The following is a 17,840-nucleotide window of genomic DNA, read 5'->3' as shown; positions in this document are numbered from 1 at the left end:
TTTCTCACACAGTTAGTGTACAGAGACTGTAAAAAATTAAATTGGATTTTGTCACAAGTTCATTTAACACAAACTTTACCTGGATTGGACATACACAGATTTGAAGCAATTTAAACATTTTTTTAACCTTTTAAAAGTCTTACCCTTTAAAATAAAATACATAAAATAGAAGCTTATTAAATAGTTTAAATTATATGCCTTTAGAGTTGCCTAAAGCTTCATAAGAAGTGTAATTATATTCTCTGAAATTTATATTTTCTTGGATCATGGTGAATTTACTAGTTCTTTAAAGAGTTATAATCAAGAAGCTACGTTTAGTAAAAAAACCTCTCCCCCCCCAAAAAAAAAAACCCAAAAAACTTTAAAGACCATCTTCCAAAGATCCTGTCAAATCACATGAATACTTTTGCAAAAGAAGAAGCAAAGCAGCTATTCATCTGTGCAACTGGCACTTCACAGCCAAAATATGCATTTTGTAGCTAAAATTTATAAAAATCCCACCATTATCAAACATTGCCTTAAAAGTCTATCTCTGAGTAGATACTACTTTCAAAGTACCTACATACAGCAGAATAAAGGTAAGTAGAGGAACAACCAACCTCAGCACCTCCCTTCCCACAACATAGGATGGGGGTGGTGCTGTTACAGTTTTTGTTGTTGTTGCCAACAAAGCCTACCTAACAATCAGGACTGACACCCCCTCCGAGTAACTACTAACTTCTTCAGTGACCAATTTCAAATTCTGGGAAACCGTTTCCAACACTGAAGTTTTGTTTGAAATACATTATCATTCCTTTGTAATTCCTGACATTAAATGAGCATTCTATTACTCCACAAGCTTTATAGGTCAAGGCACTCTAGATTATACAACTCTTATCAGGCTACTTAGTCAGCAGGATGTTTGAACTTTGAATACCTCAGTATGGATAATTAGGTTTTCCGGTCAAATATGGCCCGAATTCACAGGTTATAGAAGATAAAAAATGATGGTATAGCAAGACTTTTCTTCCTGTTAGAAATTCTTTTTCAAGCTTGAGGAAGTTGACGTTAGTCTTAATTCTGAATGCCGCATGCACTACTTCAGTTCAGAAGAACTCAGAAACAAAATGTCCAGCTTGCCTTCAAGCCTTCTCCTCTACACCCAACAACGAAAGAGGCTGAGGTTGTATGTTTGTTTTGCATCACCATAGTTTCAATCTGGCATCACACTGACTATTCATGCCACTGTCTTTCTCACGCCTGTACTAGCACTTGTGCAACTGGTAATAAACCAGAGTATGGAATCGGCTCAAACAAAATGAGACCCATTCTCTAAGATTAATTTCAATTTCACCAGAAGTAGGCTGTGCTTCTTCTGGCCTACACCAATCATGAAGATAGACCTTCACTGCAACATATGCCATTTGACATGCCTTTCATAAAGTATTAAAAACTTTTAAGGACATTTTAAATTTTAAATCAAACTGCCCTTATTGAAGTCACCTTCAGTGAAGTTAGTGTTCTGACAATGACAATTTTCACTGATTTTTTTAAAAAATTCTTTACCTAAGTGTCTCTGTACATTTCATTTGCTAAATTTGGAAGAAACTTCTCAGTGAACTAATTAGCAACACCACAGACAGGTCAGAGTCACCTAACCCTCTCTGCTGGCAAACCTTCCTGACAACCATTTCTTTGTAATGATATTGCACCATTTTTCAATAATATAGCAAAAAAGGAGGATGTAAGAGTAACTTTATGTGACAGCTTGTGCCAGGAAACCCAACCAAAATTCCAGTGAGACCAGAGAAGAGTGCTACCAAATGAACACACACATTAGAGAGGGATTTATTTTCCCCAGTCTCTTCAGCTACTTCTCCTTTAATGTTGCTCATTGCAGAAGCAGCATTTCCAGATTAATACAGACAGCCTTTTCAACAAAAATCTTAATTTCCATTACTGTTCCTGATATTGTTATGGAAAACAATTAAATTAATTGGTTTGTTTTTGATAATGTACCTTCTCTGACTTCACCTAGCTTTCATTGTCCTTAATTTTAAGTGTCAGTAAGAAATGGTGAGAAGGCATCTTCCCACCTACAAATACACCAGGGATTGACACTTCAGCTGATCATAGAACATAGCAGCTGATAATTGTTTCAGATTCAAGGAACTCTCAGCCTTTACTGTCATGCACCAAACCCACTCTTTACTCATACTTGATTAAAAATTTAATCAAGTTGTCAAGCACCCATGATAACTGCTTTAACCACAACAAAAGAATGAGAAAAGTTTGAAGTGAGCAGCACATGCAAAAATTGGAACCAAGGCTATCAATATTAAATCTAGAAATTAAATTGCAAACAATTAAATTATGCTAACCTGTATGTGACTCCTTCCTGAGCTTAACAGACTTTCTGTAATAAGGGAGCTTGTAGAAAATCTCAATTTTGGTGCAATTCCCTAGAAGAGAGACAATAATTGAACATCAAGCTCCAACTCGAGATAAAGGGTATCAAAGAAGTAAATGTCACCTAATGTAACAAACCATTCCTAATTTTCAGCCATCTCCTTTGTTAATTTCAGCCTTTAATAAAGATAATTAGAAAAGACAGAACAGCAATGGTAAATGTCAAGATGCTAACATTTGCATTTCTGACAATTCAATTACAGATGATTATATTGCTTTCGTACAACAATTAAGGTCTGACTTTTATTTCAATACATTTCTTTGTCAAAAGCACTTTTAAAGATTTTTCATGCCATGCTATACAGCATCAATAAAAATTCCAGTCATGCTCTGGAAGTTTCATTAATGCTAACTTTGGAAACTTATTTATATATAGTCTCAATTGTGCAATCTTTTTTGTAAAAACATTTTGAAAATCAGTCAATTACACTGCAAATAACTATTCGTTTGTAACAGTATGATTAAGAATACCCTTTATTCTGTAACCATTAGAACGAAGTCTGATTTCTGTGAGTTGTCTCCCATGTTCTATAACCATGTTCCATTTCCTCTCAATCCCCTCTTACACATGTGGCTGACAAGAGGCAGCCCTAGTCAGACCAATTTGGACTCAGCGGGGTCCAGCTGGGCCTCCCAGTCAACCAGCAGACATGCACTAACAGCCAGCAGGTCCCTCCATCTTTACGTGGGCAACACTTTCTTTTCACCTCACCTTCTTTTACTGCAGTCATGTCTAGAAACAAATTCCTCTGAAAGCTCTATTTCCTGATAAATTTAGTTAGAATTGGCCAATGTATACAAAATTTACTGGGTGTAAATGGCAGAGATTATGACACACAAGTGTTATTTCCCAAAACAGCAACATTTAAAAAGGCATAAAAGAACTAAAGGCCACATACGCTATAAACAAGTGGGAATCATCTATGTGCATCTTGTACAGCTCTGCAGAAGCAAAGAGAGAATCAAGTGTCCCTAGAACTTTCTACCCTCTCTTCTTTCAACACAGACAGAGTTTGCTGCCCCGAGGCATCTGTGTGCATGGGCATTTATGCACATGAACACACAAAATCACAGAGAAACAAAAAGGAGCTGGTCTGTTTGCAACTCTGCCCCACATTCTTAAGAATCAGCAGGAACTTCATGAGCGAAGTCTACTCCCAAACCAAACTATTCTCTACAACCTGACTAAACACAAAGTGATTTCCCATAAGGGAGTATGATCTGGGCCCAGGTTATATTATGGAAATGAAATGACAAAAATTCCAAGAAAGCTCAGTCATAGTAATTAACAGAGTCCAGGATTCAATCAAGTCAAGTTATGGCATATAAAAGAGTTTTTAAGGCTGACCGTCTTTAATCAACTCATTTTTATTACTAATGAATTGTCAAGTGCTATCAACAATTTAAAAAAGGACACATCAGAAAGTCTTCTATAAAAAGCAACAACAGAGCACCTACTGCTCTTACAGAGACTGAGAATGATTAGAGAATTGTTAAATGCTCATAGCTAAAAAATCAGAGAAAACCATGGTTTCTTCAGAGAAATGGTTTGTGGAGAGGGAACACTGGATGACAATTTCATACATAGGCATGGATATGTCAAAAGTAACTTACAGGCCAAAAGCAATCAGAAGAGTTCTTCTGTTTTCTGCAGTTCCCAAACTAGAGATTGCTGAAGGATATTCAATACAGTATTACATAAAGACTGGTGTGGAGGCCCAAACATGTCTGTAAATGAAAATCCAGCCAGAAAGTTTTTGGGCTCTATTCTTCTGCCTCCAGCCTAGTGGTGTCTGCAGCCCTGAGCAGGCTTTGCAGTCCTTCTGTACCAGTCATTAAACAGAAGTGATAGGGACATAACACTAATTTGATCACAGAAAAACTGTAAAGGTGGCTCATATTTAGAAGGACAAAAGTTAGAAGACAAGTCTAATATGTGCTTTTGACTGTAAGGAGCATGAGTACAAGTCTGTAGCTTAAAAAAAGTATATATGAATATAACAAGGTCAGGTATTGGTATGCTAATGAAAGCATAACTAAAAAGAAACTGTTTTAAGTTACATGGCAAATACTGGGTGAGGGTGGAGAATGGAGATAAGAACGTCTGTAAGAAGTCACCACCAGTCAAGGCTTAAACATATTCTGAAAAGCAAGGGTTGCAGAGAAATACAGAAGAGCCGGCAAAAGCCTCAGCTGGGCAACACTGGACCAGGAGAGATAACCTGAGGCACGTCTTGTACGCGTATTGTGTCTGTAAGCTTCATAAGACATTTAGCCAGAGACATTATCAGCCAAGTGCCAGATTTCTGGAGGAGTTCTGATCCTCTCAACTTGGGATTCCTTCCAACTGGCAGATTAGCAGTGTTAATCAGACACTGCTTGTCACTGCCTATCTGAACTCCACAACCGCAACCTTGCTGTTGCTACCTTTATTTTTTTAATAAAGGACAAATTTATTTGGAATCAAAGTGTCACTGAAGCACAGCTGTCAGTCAAAAATACTCAACATCTCAGCCAGCTATAAATAACTTTTCATGTGGGAAGAACATGGCTTGACTAGCATAGGAATAATGTGAGGGTTCTCAAGACCTTGTTTAACACTTTCACTTTTGCTTAGCATTCACATTCAGCACTTGGTGCTGACAAAGTTAGAAGGAGATACTTGCCAGTAAAGCTTCGGCAACACTAGAAGATGGAGGCATTTGAGACTGCATTTCTACTGGAGGTAAAAATCCTCTCATGGCTACCGTGTTTGGCAAGCAAGGAGAGGAACCACTAGTGCTTTTGGGGAGCCTCCCTCCAATTCCATCAAATACAGCTTCTTTATTATTCCTGAAAACGGGGTCAGTACGTCAAAATCCTTTCTTAAACTGTTCTTTCTGCGATGGAGATGGAACAGCAACAGATGCTTCTGCAGTCCTCGTTTCAGGGCAGAGATGGATTTCATTTACACTCCTCCCAAGGACATGGAAGTACATTTCTGTCTTACATCAGTCAACTTTTTAAAGCTACTACAGTGTCATCATTCAGCTACACATCCAAATGACTCTGATCACATCTTCTCACAGCTCACAAATTATGGCACCTTCTCTTTATTAGAAAATACATAATTTTTGTATTAAAGAACTCAGACCAACAAAAAACCCTCAAACTTCTCCAGTGGCTCTGCTTCTACAAAGATTCATTATATTGCATTTACAAAAAATCTGAAACCATTTTGCTAACACCACCTCATTTATTACTACCTCCCTATCTATTCTTTCTCAACACCAGGAAAGTACCAATTCTGTAAGTAATATGGAAGCAATACAGTCCCACCCTCTTTCTTGAGCCATCACTAACATGCATAGGAGAAGCCCTATCAAAGAGATGTTATAGCCAAAATATAATGGCTATTTTTGCAGGGACAGTTTAAGCTGCTGCAGAACCATACATTTTGTATCACAAAAATCACAGCTTTAATTCATTCAAATGTAACACAGCATTAGACACCAAATTAACACTTTTAATTGAAAGTGACTGGGCAATTTCCAAGTTGCCCTCACAGAGGAAAGATTATACCAGCTAAAAGATACCAATGACCTTTAATCAGCATTTCCTTCCTGCCATGTGTTTTTAATCCAATCACAATGGACAGGGCAACTGAGTGCCTATCTTCCCAACCCAAATATTCTGCCAATCCACTAGTAAAGTTAACCAAAATAAGACAAACAAAGCAAACCCCAAAACACATCTCCCACATCATCACCATCATCTTCAAAGTGCCCTCCTGAGTTATTCCACTGACACCAAAGATTCAACAGTCAAACTCTAGGAAAGGGTAGTGCGAGATAAACTCATTTTCATTTACTACGTACTTGAGCCCTTATCTCCAGAAAATTAACATTAATACATCGCACTCATTCTGCCAATTAGTTGTCATTTATCATGGCTTTTTTGAAAGTGTAGAAAAGGCAAGTTACTAAATGAGTGTGAATGGCCTGAACAGACCTTAAGAAATAGGCTTTGGAACTGAAAAACAATCATGCAGCACTAAGCTTAAGTTCGGTTACGTACTATTTTAGTGGTGATCTTGCACCTCAGGGAGGCCCACAGGTCAGATGGCATAGCACTAGAAATTTGTACTGATTGTCATTATCCTGAACAGCACCTAAAATGGTCTGAAACAAAATGCTACAAAGAGAAACTGAGGAGGAGGGTTACATGGTTTATCTGTTGAGAACTGTGAAGTTGATATGACATCTCCCTCTTCTCTTGCATCCCTTCAACTACCAGCTGCACCACAGATTAAATTGAATGGAAGACATGTCATGGTGACACACTGCAAACCAAGTGGAAACTAACTTTTCCACAGTAAATAATTTCTCAAAGCATTTTGAAAAAAAGATTATACCTTCAGCAAAGTTCAACTCTGGATTTGTACATTCAACACCTGAAATGGCAAAATCTGTCAGAAGTAATCACTTTTCATTTGAAGTAGTTCAAGGGGTTTCTTCAGTGAAACACACTGTATCATAAATACAATCCACAGATATACACTCACTGTAAAAGAAGAGGACCTCTTCATTAAAATCTCACGATCTAAACCATGGTGCCCACGCGTAAGCTTAGGGTCAGGGAACAGGAAATCTCTTGTATTTTCTTCATATGTAGCTAGAATTTTTCCTGCTAAAAAGAAAATACACACTTTAATTGGAAAATAGACAAAGCCATATACTACAGACACCACACACAAGACCATATGGAAACTAAGATAAATTTTGTCCTTTACAAATTAACAGCACGGCTCTAAAATTCCTATCACACTAGGAAATAACTTCATCAAGTGAAATCAGCAGCAGAAACGTGCAGAATCTATCTGAAAGTATGTTTCACTGTTACTGTAAAAAAAAATAAAGGAGATTGTGTTAACTGTTCTGTAAGAGACATATCAGAAGTTTTCTCTAGGCAATTCTTCAGTAGTTTTCCTCATTCTTTCCCTCCCATGCCACAGAAGAAAACAGTATTTTTTTCAAATGCCAGAAAATCCCTTATGAAAAAATGTATCATTCCATATTACAGAATAGTAATAGTAGGCATAGCAGTAAGAAAGAAATGCAAGCAACATCAAATTCATTATCTTGAGATTTTTCTCACTATCTTGGTTTGCTACTTTTTAAAAAAAAAGTTTTTTTCTTTAGGGGAAAACCTTGAATGTGTATTTTAAAAAAATTTAAATTGTGCTATTGCAGTCATCTTGTCATCGTATGTTGGGCTGTATGACACCTATCTCTGACCCCTGAAATTAAATTCCTTATGCAAGATCTCTTACTCTCCCTCAATAAAAATCCACATTCAGTATATTTCTGCAAGTAAACAGTCTGGTGATTCACCTGAGAGAAGCAATAGTTTCCTTGAAAGTATTAAGGACAAGTGACAGAGAGCGCTTTTAATACCACAGTTTCCAAACGAGTCCTCTTTAAAACTTGACTTTATTTCCAATAAAATGCAGATTTACATTATTCATGGGAACACTTGAATTTCATTAAAATAGATTTTTATAATCACACAAACCAATAACAGAAGTATGACAAATCGCTATTTATTATCTTCACATATCCCAAGAGACCTGTAATACTTATAGTGAGGATAAGAGTTTTCCCAGTGGTCACCATTAAAATGGAAGAAAAAAAAGTGTCATTCTGAGAACAAGATTATGCACTCTGAAATTTCACAGACAGACACTTTGCAAGTGAATTGTGATGCAGTTAATAAGCGTGCACTGGATGATTTCAGTTTATTTTCCATTTTTAAAATATTATCACTTTCCCAAGCCCGAGTATGGTACATTTCAATATTCAGTTATTATTCTCTTTCAAGAATGAGATCCTCTTGATCTATTAACATTTTATATTCAGAGGACTATTTGTTGAAGAGCTTTCTATGTTGTTTGTGTGTTGGAAAAAGTGATTGTGCTGTAATGGGCAATGTCCTCATAGAAATTCACCTATTAAACTGCATAATTTATGAAGAGATTGATACAATACCTGGAGGAACGAGCTGTATTAGTTCAAGCACTGCTGTGTCAACTAGAAAGGAAAAAAGTTTTTTTCATGAGTTTAAAAAAACTAAAATGGAAAGTAATTCTTGTAGTCAAAACCCAAGAAAAACAGCTCACAGATTTAAGCTTCATAGCACTGTACATAGCTGCACTATTTCCACTACACCAACAATAAGAGAAAATTAAGAACAGCTTGCATAAATACCACAGATGAACACAATGGCATTAGCAGTGTACGAATGACAACTCTAAATTTGACTTTGAAGTTGGTGAGTTCTATCTGCTGCTAAGTTTGTCCTTCTTTAAAAGAAGATGATGCAAGCTTTGCCACTTTTTCAGACAAATCCCAGTATGAGGGAGCATATTCTTGGAGCTTGAGGTCAGGGTCAGTGTTGTCTCACTACAATTCATTATGCTCCACATATGACAAGACATATAATTTTCTTAAAAAATGAAAAGAATAATTTTACAAAAATCAAAAGTTTATGCTTATATTATCGAAAACTAAATTAATCAAATAAATGATCAGATAAAGGAATCTATCTGAATAACCAGCTGGATTTTCCACGAATTACGAGTTTTTGCCATTTTCCTGTTCTAAAGCATGTAGCATACATTTCTACAGGCATTTTGATAGATAACAATATTTTGGGTAAGTTACTAGTAACTAAACACAGAAAAAAACTTTTGCCTGCACTGACAATGTATCTTCTGTTCTTAAAGCCCACTAGTGTTAGGGTCCTACTTATTTAGTACATGATGTACTACATTGGTTACCCACTAGCTTTTCAGAGAACAGGCTCCTGACAGAAAAATTATCACGTATTTTAAACCTCCAAAAAGGCTTCAGAGCCCATACATGTGTGACATTAATGCATACAGCATAGTATACATAAAAAAACAGAACCTACGTTCCAGTAACTCCACAAGGTCTCCAGGATCAACAATATCAGAAAATGCCTGGAAAAGAAATTAATAAACAATCATAATGGCATAGTCGAAGTCATCAGATGGACCTCTGGAGACAGAGAAGGAAAAAAAAAAAAAAAATATGCTCCCTTGCTTCAGATGGTTGCCAAGAGTCGTGTCCCCACTGGAAGAAGAAAGGAAACTGAAATTATCATTTGGCACATGATCAAATTCATTGAAAGCTAGAAGTTCTTGTCATCTGCTTTCTAGCCATTCAGGTTACCTCTCCATATTTAAATTAGGAGGTATTGTGAAGAGTTGAACATGCAGAGATAAGTATTGTCTGAGAAAATTTCAAGAAAGATAAATTGCTGAATATGCTAGAATTCTGATAGATGAAGAATGTGACTATGCATGTACAGAGTACTGTTCAGGGCTTTTTTTAACCTGAATCCCATGTGAATAGATAGCAAGGAACAGGGGAGGGTGTTGCACTGGATATTCAGCAGGTAATAGACTTCCTGCTAATTCCGTACAAAAGTCTCAGCAGAGTGGTGTAGATTACTTTGCTGTTCAAGGTACTGTTCAAACACTGAAAATCACCATGTACTGATGCTCCACAAGTATCTAGACCTATTCAACAGCTACTTGTAAGAAGACTATTATTCTCAGCTTTCTTGTTCACCTCTTTTGTAAGCAGATAAACCCTGGTATCTTGGAGTTCCCCTAAATTACAATGAAAACAGCATTCAGTACATTTCCCTTAAGTAGTTTGTGGTACGTTTGCCTTGAAAGAATTATGGTCTTTTTTACTTTTCAGTAGCTGGTGAAATTATCACTGTTTGTATCTTTCCCACATCACCAGAGCATCACTGATGTTTACTCAGGCTGGTTTTCAAAGTGCTAGGGAATGCTTAAAGGAAGAGAACTAGAAAGGGCAAAGTATTATTATTCATAGGTAGTCAGGAAGCCAGATCATATCTGTAAGATACTGTGTTTCATTATCCCTGTGGTACTAATAATGATGCTAGTAGGGACTCAGAATATGTGATAAACAACTGTAAATTATAAGGCCAGAGTGCCAACCCGGGAATTCTGGTGACAGACCATGAAAAAAGTATCTCAAAGGGAGAAAGATGTCACCAAAAAGGCTCGAGCTGCTATTCTATCTTTCTACTAAATTGACTCTTCTATATCGTATAGTCTTTGTTCTTCACCTTGCCATAATTTTTAGAACAACATTCAGTTCCTTCCAAGCCAGGAAAATAGACACTGAAAAAGGACAGTTCACAGAAGAATGAGCAAACACCTAAAAAGTCTCATCATACATTATAATCTTCAGTACGCATAATTATTGACTGACAGTGTGGATAATACAGGCACACACCTCCTTTGTGCTGAAGAGAAGCAAGAGTTACAATACTATGCCATCCTCAATGTGATTACTTGTGCTCAGGGGCTTTGCAATGAGTTTTTGTGGAGTTTGGGATGGGTTTTATTTGGCTTGTATTAGCTCTTGACATTATCTTACCTTTTCAAATACTAGTTTTTCTTGAAAGAAGAGAGGAAACGTTGCAGGGACGCAGTGAGTTTTTTTGTACTGCCCAAGTACAGAGACACTGAGATAAAGTTCTGCTTTGTCTTTCAGCAGCACTCCAGGGCAAGTTATCTGTAAGAGTAACACATTCATTAAACAAACTGAACTGTTATAGAAGTAACAGCTGTTTTCAAGATAAAAACTAAACGGTCAAGGCTGAACTGGTTGATTTCTGAGAGTCAGATTATAACAGACTAGAGTGAAAAAAATTCTTTTCTAAAGCAGTTCTGTTTGCATAGACTGACTGGGAAAAATACTCACCATTTTAAAACAATGAGGACCAAATTCTTCTTACTGTAAGTAAACATACTCCATTGTCTTCAACAAAAACTGAGACCTGGCATTCCAATCCCAGGTTAATATAGTTAAAGACACGCACTGACTATATAAGAGTTAATCACCAAGGGTCAAAGCAGGTTCTATATGAATAGTCATGTAGAACGAAGTCTATGTGATGCCAAGACACAAAAACACGTCTAAATTTTAGCCTAGCTACAAAGAGAATGAAGCTGGTAAATGTACATGCTTAGATATCCATACTCTGTCCAGCCATCAAAAAAAGCAAGTTTATTTGCGAATATTATATTAACTTTGCCTTCTAATATGTAAATAAGAAAAAGCAACTGCTGTTACGTTACTATAAGACACATGGTACACAAAGTTTTATCTGAGAAGTTTGGCCACCTTGGAGGGTATATTCAAGGCAGGGAAGTCTCCTCATTAGGCTGCCAGATACTGCCACTAATCTCTCAACTTTCTCTGGACAATTCTTAAAGTAAGAAGACATTGTTATGTTTTTAAAGCTCTGATGAACATTAGACTTTCTTACTTGTGTTTTCACTGCAAGGATGTACACAACTCATTGCAAAAGTATTTGCTATTTTCTCCAAGTCATGTGGTTTTATTCTATTACCCAGCCAGAGAATTGTTACCTTTCACTTCAGTTCTACTGCTCACTTTTTATTGCAGTATAATAAATATGAGGTTGTCTCTTCCAACATAAGGTTGCTGGAGAAAGTGTTCAGACTTCCAATTGCCAGGTAAAAAGACAAAGGAGGAGAGTGACAGGAATTAAAATAAGTGCTTTGGTTACAGTCTCCTACTCCCAAATGAATGTTTTACTTGAGAAATCCTAACTGGATTAAAAAAAAAATATAAACAGCAGAAAAACAGCCTCAGGTGAAAGAAATAACAGAAACCAATGTGTGATAGATTATTATAGATACAGTATAAGCTAAAAAAACAGTGTTTCTATTCATAAATATCCGAGAAGGAAAAAAAAGGATCTCCTCTCCATGTAAATGAGGGCTTCAAATCTGCAAGAAAAGTGCCAGAATAATAGATATCCCAACTGAAACAGACTGTCAAGCATTAAACAGCTTGTATGACACTCATGCAGTTGCAAGTGTGAACAGGAGTGAAAGAGACAGATTTCATGCATACAAGGCAAGATGCCCCAAACTACATACTACAAGTCGTATTAGCTTAGTTCTCGCTTTTCTTCTTGACATTTTTGTAGAATTTACAATCATTTTTAGCTGGGGTTTCATGCCTTTCACCTTAGAGAAGACAACCAATAATTGCCTATTTATTGAGATGAAAAGTGAGAAGTTTGAAGACATTGGAGAGGGCAAAAAGGCAAACAACAGGTGTCATTTATTCTGGCTATCCTGTAAAAGAAAATAAAGTCTTACAAATCAGCTTCTGGGGGGGCAAGATAGTACATGCGGAAACTTGTGCTTCTATTACCCTTGAGATAAACTGCACAATTCCAGCCTGGGCTGGAACACCAAATCTACATGTTCATGTAACTTTAAACCAGCTCCAGAAATTAATGACACATGTATATCTGCAGTTCATTAAATCTATTTTGTAATATGTGATGCATGGAGCTGCATAACACTTAGGAGACAAATTGAAGCTTGTATCTGACTGCAAACTGTTCAGGCTGGATGAGGGACCATTTTAAAAACTGTATTAGTATTATCTATAGATCAGCTAAGGAAGAGGGATATCAATGCTGCAATTAGCCGATCTTACAACCAAACAGGAGGACTATATATGTCTCAGGGATACCCTGGATTTCTCTCCTGCAGTTCCCAGGAGGATGGAAAACATGTACCAGCCCTATTGTTGGAACATCACAAACAGCCATAAAGAAATCACTGAATTCATCTCTTGGAAAGGAATAGAATTCTACTGATCCACAACCCCCTATGGCATTTGTGTGTTACATGCAGTTCTGAAATGGTAGGTGCATATATAACCAATGAAAAAGGCAGGCCTTGAAAAATCCCTTTAATTGCCCATTACCATCAAAACAAGAACAGTTCCCTATGAAGGGCAATGGACAGTATTAACTTCTGCTGAGTGCAAGTTTCCAGATAGAGTAGCATTTTGGACTTAAGAGTTGCAAAAATAATCTTCTCAATGCAAAGAGAAGCCATTTTAGTCTCCTTACCTGGCAGTAATCCACAATGCTATTAATTCATCTTAGTGCTTAAAGCTTTACCTACCTTCACTGCCGCATTTGTGAATTCTCTGTGTAGCAATGACATGAAGAATAATGTGAATTTCATTCTGTTGCTACATGAGCAATGTAAATGCCAGCGGCGGAGGTAGGCACCAAAATTAGTCTCAAAAAAACCCAAGTAACAATGAAATCTCAGTCTGAGCAATCATGAATTATTCAATTTCAATTAATGGCAGGATAAACCAAATAAGGTCTTTAACTAAGGTTTTCCATTTTAGAAGAGCAGCCTTTCAGAAATGAAAACTAGCAGTGAGATAAACCAAAGAGCTGGTGGACTAAGATCAGAAAAGATCTTGAAATTTCATTAAGTCAAAAGGAGCAAAACTCATCTGTATCCTAAAGCGAGGGAAAACCAAAGAGGACAGAACTTCTGACACAAGCCTACTGGTTTCAAAGAGGGTTGAGAAATACACAAAGCATGTAAAAACCCAGGAAAAGGAATCAGAAATTTGCACAAGGCTTTAGTCACAAATAAAGGAGAAAACAAGTGGACGTAGTAGAAATCAACCAAGATGTGAAAACTAACAAATCTATGTCCCAAACACAACTGAATATTTTGCCTTGGTTTTAATGATACTTAATACAAGAGCAACAAATCAACTTAAAGAATGAAATGATTAGAAACAGAAGTTACCCAATATGCACTAGGACAACCAAGGGAGGCTGAATCATATTCAGCCCAGGTTCTGAAAGAATGTAATTTCTCTTGCTGGATCTATACATAACTAAAACCTGCATTATGAAGACAAGGATAGTACCATCTGCTGAAAAATAACAAATGCAAGGCCCATGTGAGGCAGAAAGAGAGATGTGAAAAATTACAACCCCATCAATCAGAATATTTAAATACACAAAAGAATAAAGATATGGAAGAAACCATGACTAAGAAAAAAGCCCAGCAGTGCATGTTTCGTAAAAATAGATCAGTCAAGCAAAACCTGACATTTTCTTGAAAGCTTATTTTCTGGATGGAGGATATCATATGGTGCCACATGAGAAATTATTACTTATGATGCAGAAGATGGGAATTAGTGTGAAAGTCCTAAGGTGATACAGAACTGGTCAAAGGACAGCATCAATAACGTGCAAAACTGGGAGGCATCAAGGTCAGGGTTACTATTAAAAATGTTCCTCTATATATCCTGGGATCCATGCCTTTTAATATTTTTAATGACCCTGACACAAGAAGTCAGAGTGTTCTCATGAAATTTTTCCAATTAAAATTCAGAAATCATCAGAGGTCAACAAAAAGATACAGAAAAACCTGTTTGTGGGACCACAGTAATAGAGATGAGATGCACCTACTGTGCATTAACAACAGTTTTTGCTTTCACTGGGGGGGCTGACCTTCAAAGCTGGCTGAGGGGAAGATGATAAGTGTGTTAATAAATGACAGCATAACTGCAGTGCAGCTGTGAAGAGACTAATATTAAGACATATAGGATGAATATTGGACTTTTTCTCCCTGACGTCACCCAAGGCAACAGTGAGACCCCATCTGGAATGCTGAATTCAATTCCGATCCTGATCAATGAAAATTCAAAGTGGAAGAGTAGCACTCATCCCTAAGATGATCAGAAGACTGGTGAGCCTATCACACAAAATACTACCAAAAGAACCAGGTCTCTTTAGCTGACAAAGATAATTTGTGAAATGACAGAACTGCTGCCCAAAAAATACATCAAAAGAGCAAACACCAAGGACAGAAAAGGTATTTAAGTGAAAGGCCAGTGTTGACGTTTGTGTAAGAGTAAGGCATCAACTAGTCAGAAGGAAATTTATGCTGGAAAGTTTTCAAATCATCACAGGAGTGAAATGCCAAGATAAGCTCCAGTGAGGAAAAAAAGGCAAAACAAGTGGTTCAAAACTAGACTAAATACACTTATTAGAAGGGTTATGTGAAAGAAATTATATAGCATAGCAGGGATATAACTGAACGACCAACATGTGCTGAAAGGGGCACTCAGATCTGTGTTGTACATTTTCTGTTCTGTCCCTTTCTACCATTATTTGTAGCCTTGAGAGCAGGGTAAATAACAAATGCCCCATGACTGAAGAAGCCTGATCCTGGGGGAACGCCTTCCCTGTACTCTCTCCTGGCACATGAATAGCTCACAGCAGTAGGATCAGAAAAGGAAAGTATATCTGCTCCTTTCCAGGAACCAAGTGGGCCTTTGCATTGTGAAGATGAATGTCTAGCTGTTGAGACAGCAGAGCAACACCATTAGGGTGATACCCTCACCATCTACATGTAGAAATTCACAGCTCTACTTTAGAGCAGCTACACAAGTTTGGGAACAGAGATGATTAAGCAACCAGGAACAGCAGTATATTTCCCAGTATATGATTTCTGGATCCACACTTGACTTTTCTGGCTGGCACCTCATGTTTTCCTTTCAAGCAGAAGTATTCTGGCAGCCCTTGCCCTGTGAGGAGGCCTAACCTCTCGATTACAGCAACCAGGGTGTGTGAAGCCAACTCCAGAGTAACAAAGCACTACCTACCTCAACTATTTCTTAAAAGTTATCAGGAGAATGCTACAGACTCTTACTTTACTCTCACCTTGTATATAAGCAGAAAACTTTGCAAAGTGCAGAAGGAACAGTCTTAACATGATTAATGTAAAACCTTTCCACTTTCACTGCTGTTGACCTCACCCCCCACACGTAACACCCAGGTACTTCAGTGCCACATCCTGCCCCTCACAGGGACCTCATCGCCCACAGGGGTGCATACGCCATGTACAAGCTGCTCTTTCCTGGGACTTCTTTTGCTCTGTTTTTTCAAGAGTGCTTTTCCCACAACACAGAGCTTCCTAAGAATCAGTGTCTCTTAAAAAAGAGTTTTTTCACGGGAAAGAGAGAACTGTGAAGGACCGCAGCTGCTGCTAACACCAACGGAGGGGCAGGGCGACCGGCTGCTGGAGGATGCACACACCGAAGGGGCTGAAGCCGTCCAGCAGCCAGTCCTGAGCTGCAGTTCCAGACGAAGGCGGCCCCCACTCGGCGACAGGGCCTGGACCAGCCTCCCAGAAGAACCCCCGGGCCGGGAGAGCGGGGCGGCGGCCGAGAGGGGGAAGCAGGGCGGGAAGCGGCGCCGGAAGAGCAAAGCCGCCGCTTCTTCCCCAGCCTGCGGCCCGCCGCACCCCGGCTGAGGACGGCGAGGTCCGCGGCCCGGGCACTCACCGAGCGGACGTCCAGCTGCAGGACGCAGAGCAGCGCTTTCCGCGGCATGGGCGGGCGGGCCGGGGCGGGGACGGGGACGGGGACACGGACCCAGGCCCGGGCCCGGCGGCTGCCGGCCCGCTCCGGCTCAGCCGCGCCCCGGGGCCGACGCCGTTGTCACGGCAACCGGGGCGTTTCCGGCCCCCGCCGCCCCGCGCATGCGCACCATCCCTGGCGGGCGGGCCGCGGCGGGGCCGGGCCGGGCTCGTCTCCGGTGGCTGCGGCCCCGCACCGTCCCGGCGGCGGCAGCTCCCCGCTGCGGCGCGGCCTCCCCGCCTTCCCACAATGCCCTGCGCGCCCGGCCGCTCCCGGCCACCATCACGCCCACAAGGCCCTGCGCGGCCGCGCCGGCCCCTTCCCACAATGCCCCGCGCCAACGGCCAGCGCCCCTTCCCACAATGCCCTGCGCTGCCCTGTCCCCCTCAGCGCCCTGCCCGCCTTCGCCCCTCTCCCTCCGCACACTCTGCTCAGGTGTCGGCGCCTGCCTTTGTCCTGCGCCTCACAGCTTGGCCTGTGCTGGCACTTCCCCTCAGGGGCCTTCGGCGCTGACAGGGAGCTGCATAAAAAGCTGCATAAAAAGTGGAATATGCCTTCGGCCTCCCGAAGGACAGACAGTCTCAGGGATGGGCCTGTGTTGAGAGGTGAATTGCTGCTGCAAAAGCTAAAGCATCCAGCACAGGGCAGGGGACCACACAGGCCGCATATGAACAGAGTGCTGCAGGGCATCCAAAAGGAGCGTGAAGCTCAGGGCATATCTGAATCCCTCCAGCTTCTTGGGCCTCTTGTGGAAAGGTGCCAAGAGAGCCTTCCCTTCAGAAGAGGGGGACACCAACCGAGTTTTAGACAGCTCCAGGGCTGAAGAGCTAAAAAGCAGTGATTTTCCATGTTTTCATTTGTCTTTTTTTTTTTTTTTTGGTTGCGACACATACTTTGATTTCACCTACATCCTATTTTAGGCTGGAATAGAGTTAATTTTTCCTCTTAGTAGCTAGAATAGTTCAGGATTCAGTATGGGATTTGGTATGAGAAGAATGCTGATAATACACTGATGTTTTCAGTTGTTCCTAAGAGATCAAGGACTCTCCAACA

General features: G+C 39.6%; 1 protein-coding gene across 4 annotated transcripts in view; it reads right to left on the bottom strand.

Moving 5' to 3' along the window:
- SPATA6 (spermatogenesis associated 6) overlaps positions 1 to 17,017 on the bottom strand; it is a 46,668-nt gene extending 29,651 nt beyond the window's left edge. The window contains exons 1-6 of one of the 4 annotated variants that reach the window (XM_074832087.1): positions 16,713 to 17,017; positions 10,929 to 11,066; positions 9,400 to 9,448; positions 8,475 to 8,516; positions 6,992 to 7,116; positions 2,361 to 2,441 (exon numbers count right to left, since the gene is read on the bottom strand). In XM_074832087.1, coding sequence (XP_074688188.1) covers positions 2,361 to 2,441; positions 6,992 to 7,116; positions 8,475 to 8,516; positions 9,400 to 9,448; positions 10,929 to 11,066; positions 16,713 to 16,760 — 483 coding nt within the window. In that variant the 5' untranslated portion in view covers positions 16,761 to 17,017. Of the gene's footprint in view, positions 1 to 2,360; positions 2,442 to 6,991; positions 7,117 to 8,474; positions 8,517 to 9,399; positions 9,449 to 10,928; positions 11,067 to 11,255; positions 11,318 to 16,712 lie in introns of those variants that run through there. The other 3 variants (XM_074832088.1, XM_074832089.1, XM_074832090.1) reach the window with 3 other exon arrangements.
- Positions 17,018 to 17,840: the final 823 nt, after the last annotated feature.

Source organism: Strix aluco, chromosome 8 (assembly GCF_031877795.1).
Source record: "Strix aluco isolate bStrAlu1 chromosome 8, bStrAlu1.hap1, whole genome shotgun sequence".
In the NCBI taxonomy this organism is placed as follows: domain Eukaryota; kingdom Metazoa; phylum Chordata; class Aves; order Strigiformes; family Strigidae; genus Strix; species Strix aluco.
The sequence above is the reverse complement of the archived record's forward strand: the minus strand, read 5'-3'. Positions and strand labels throughout refer to the sequence as shown.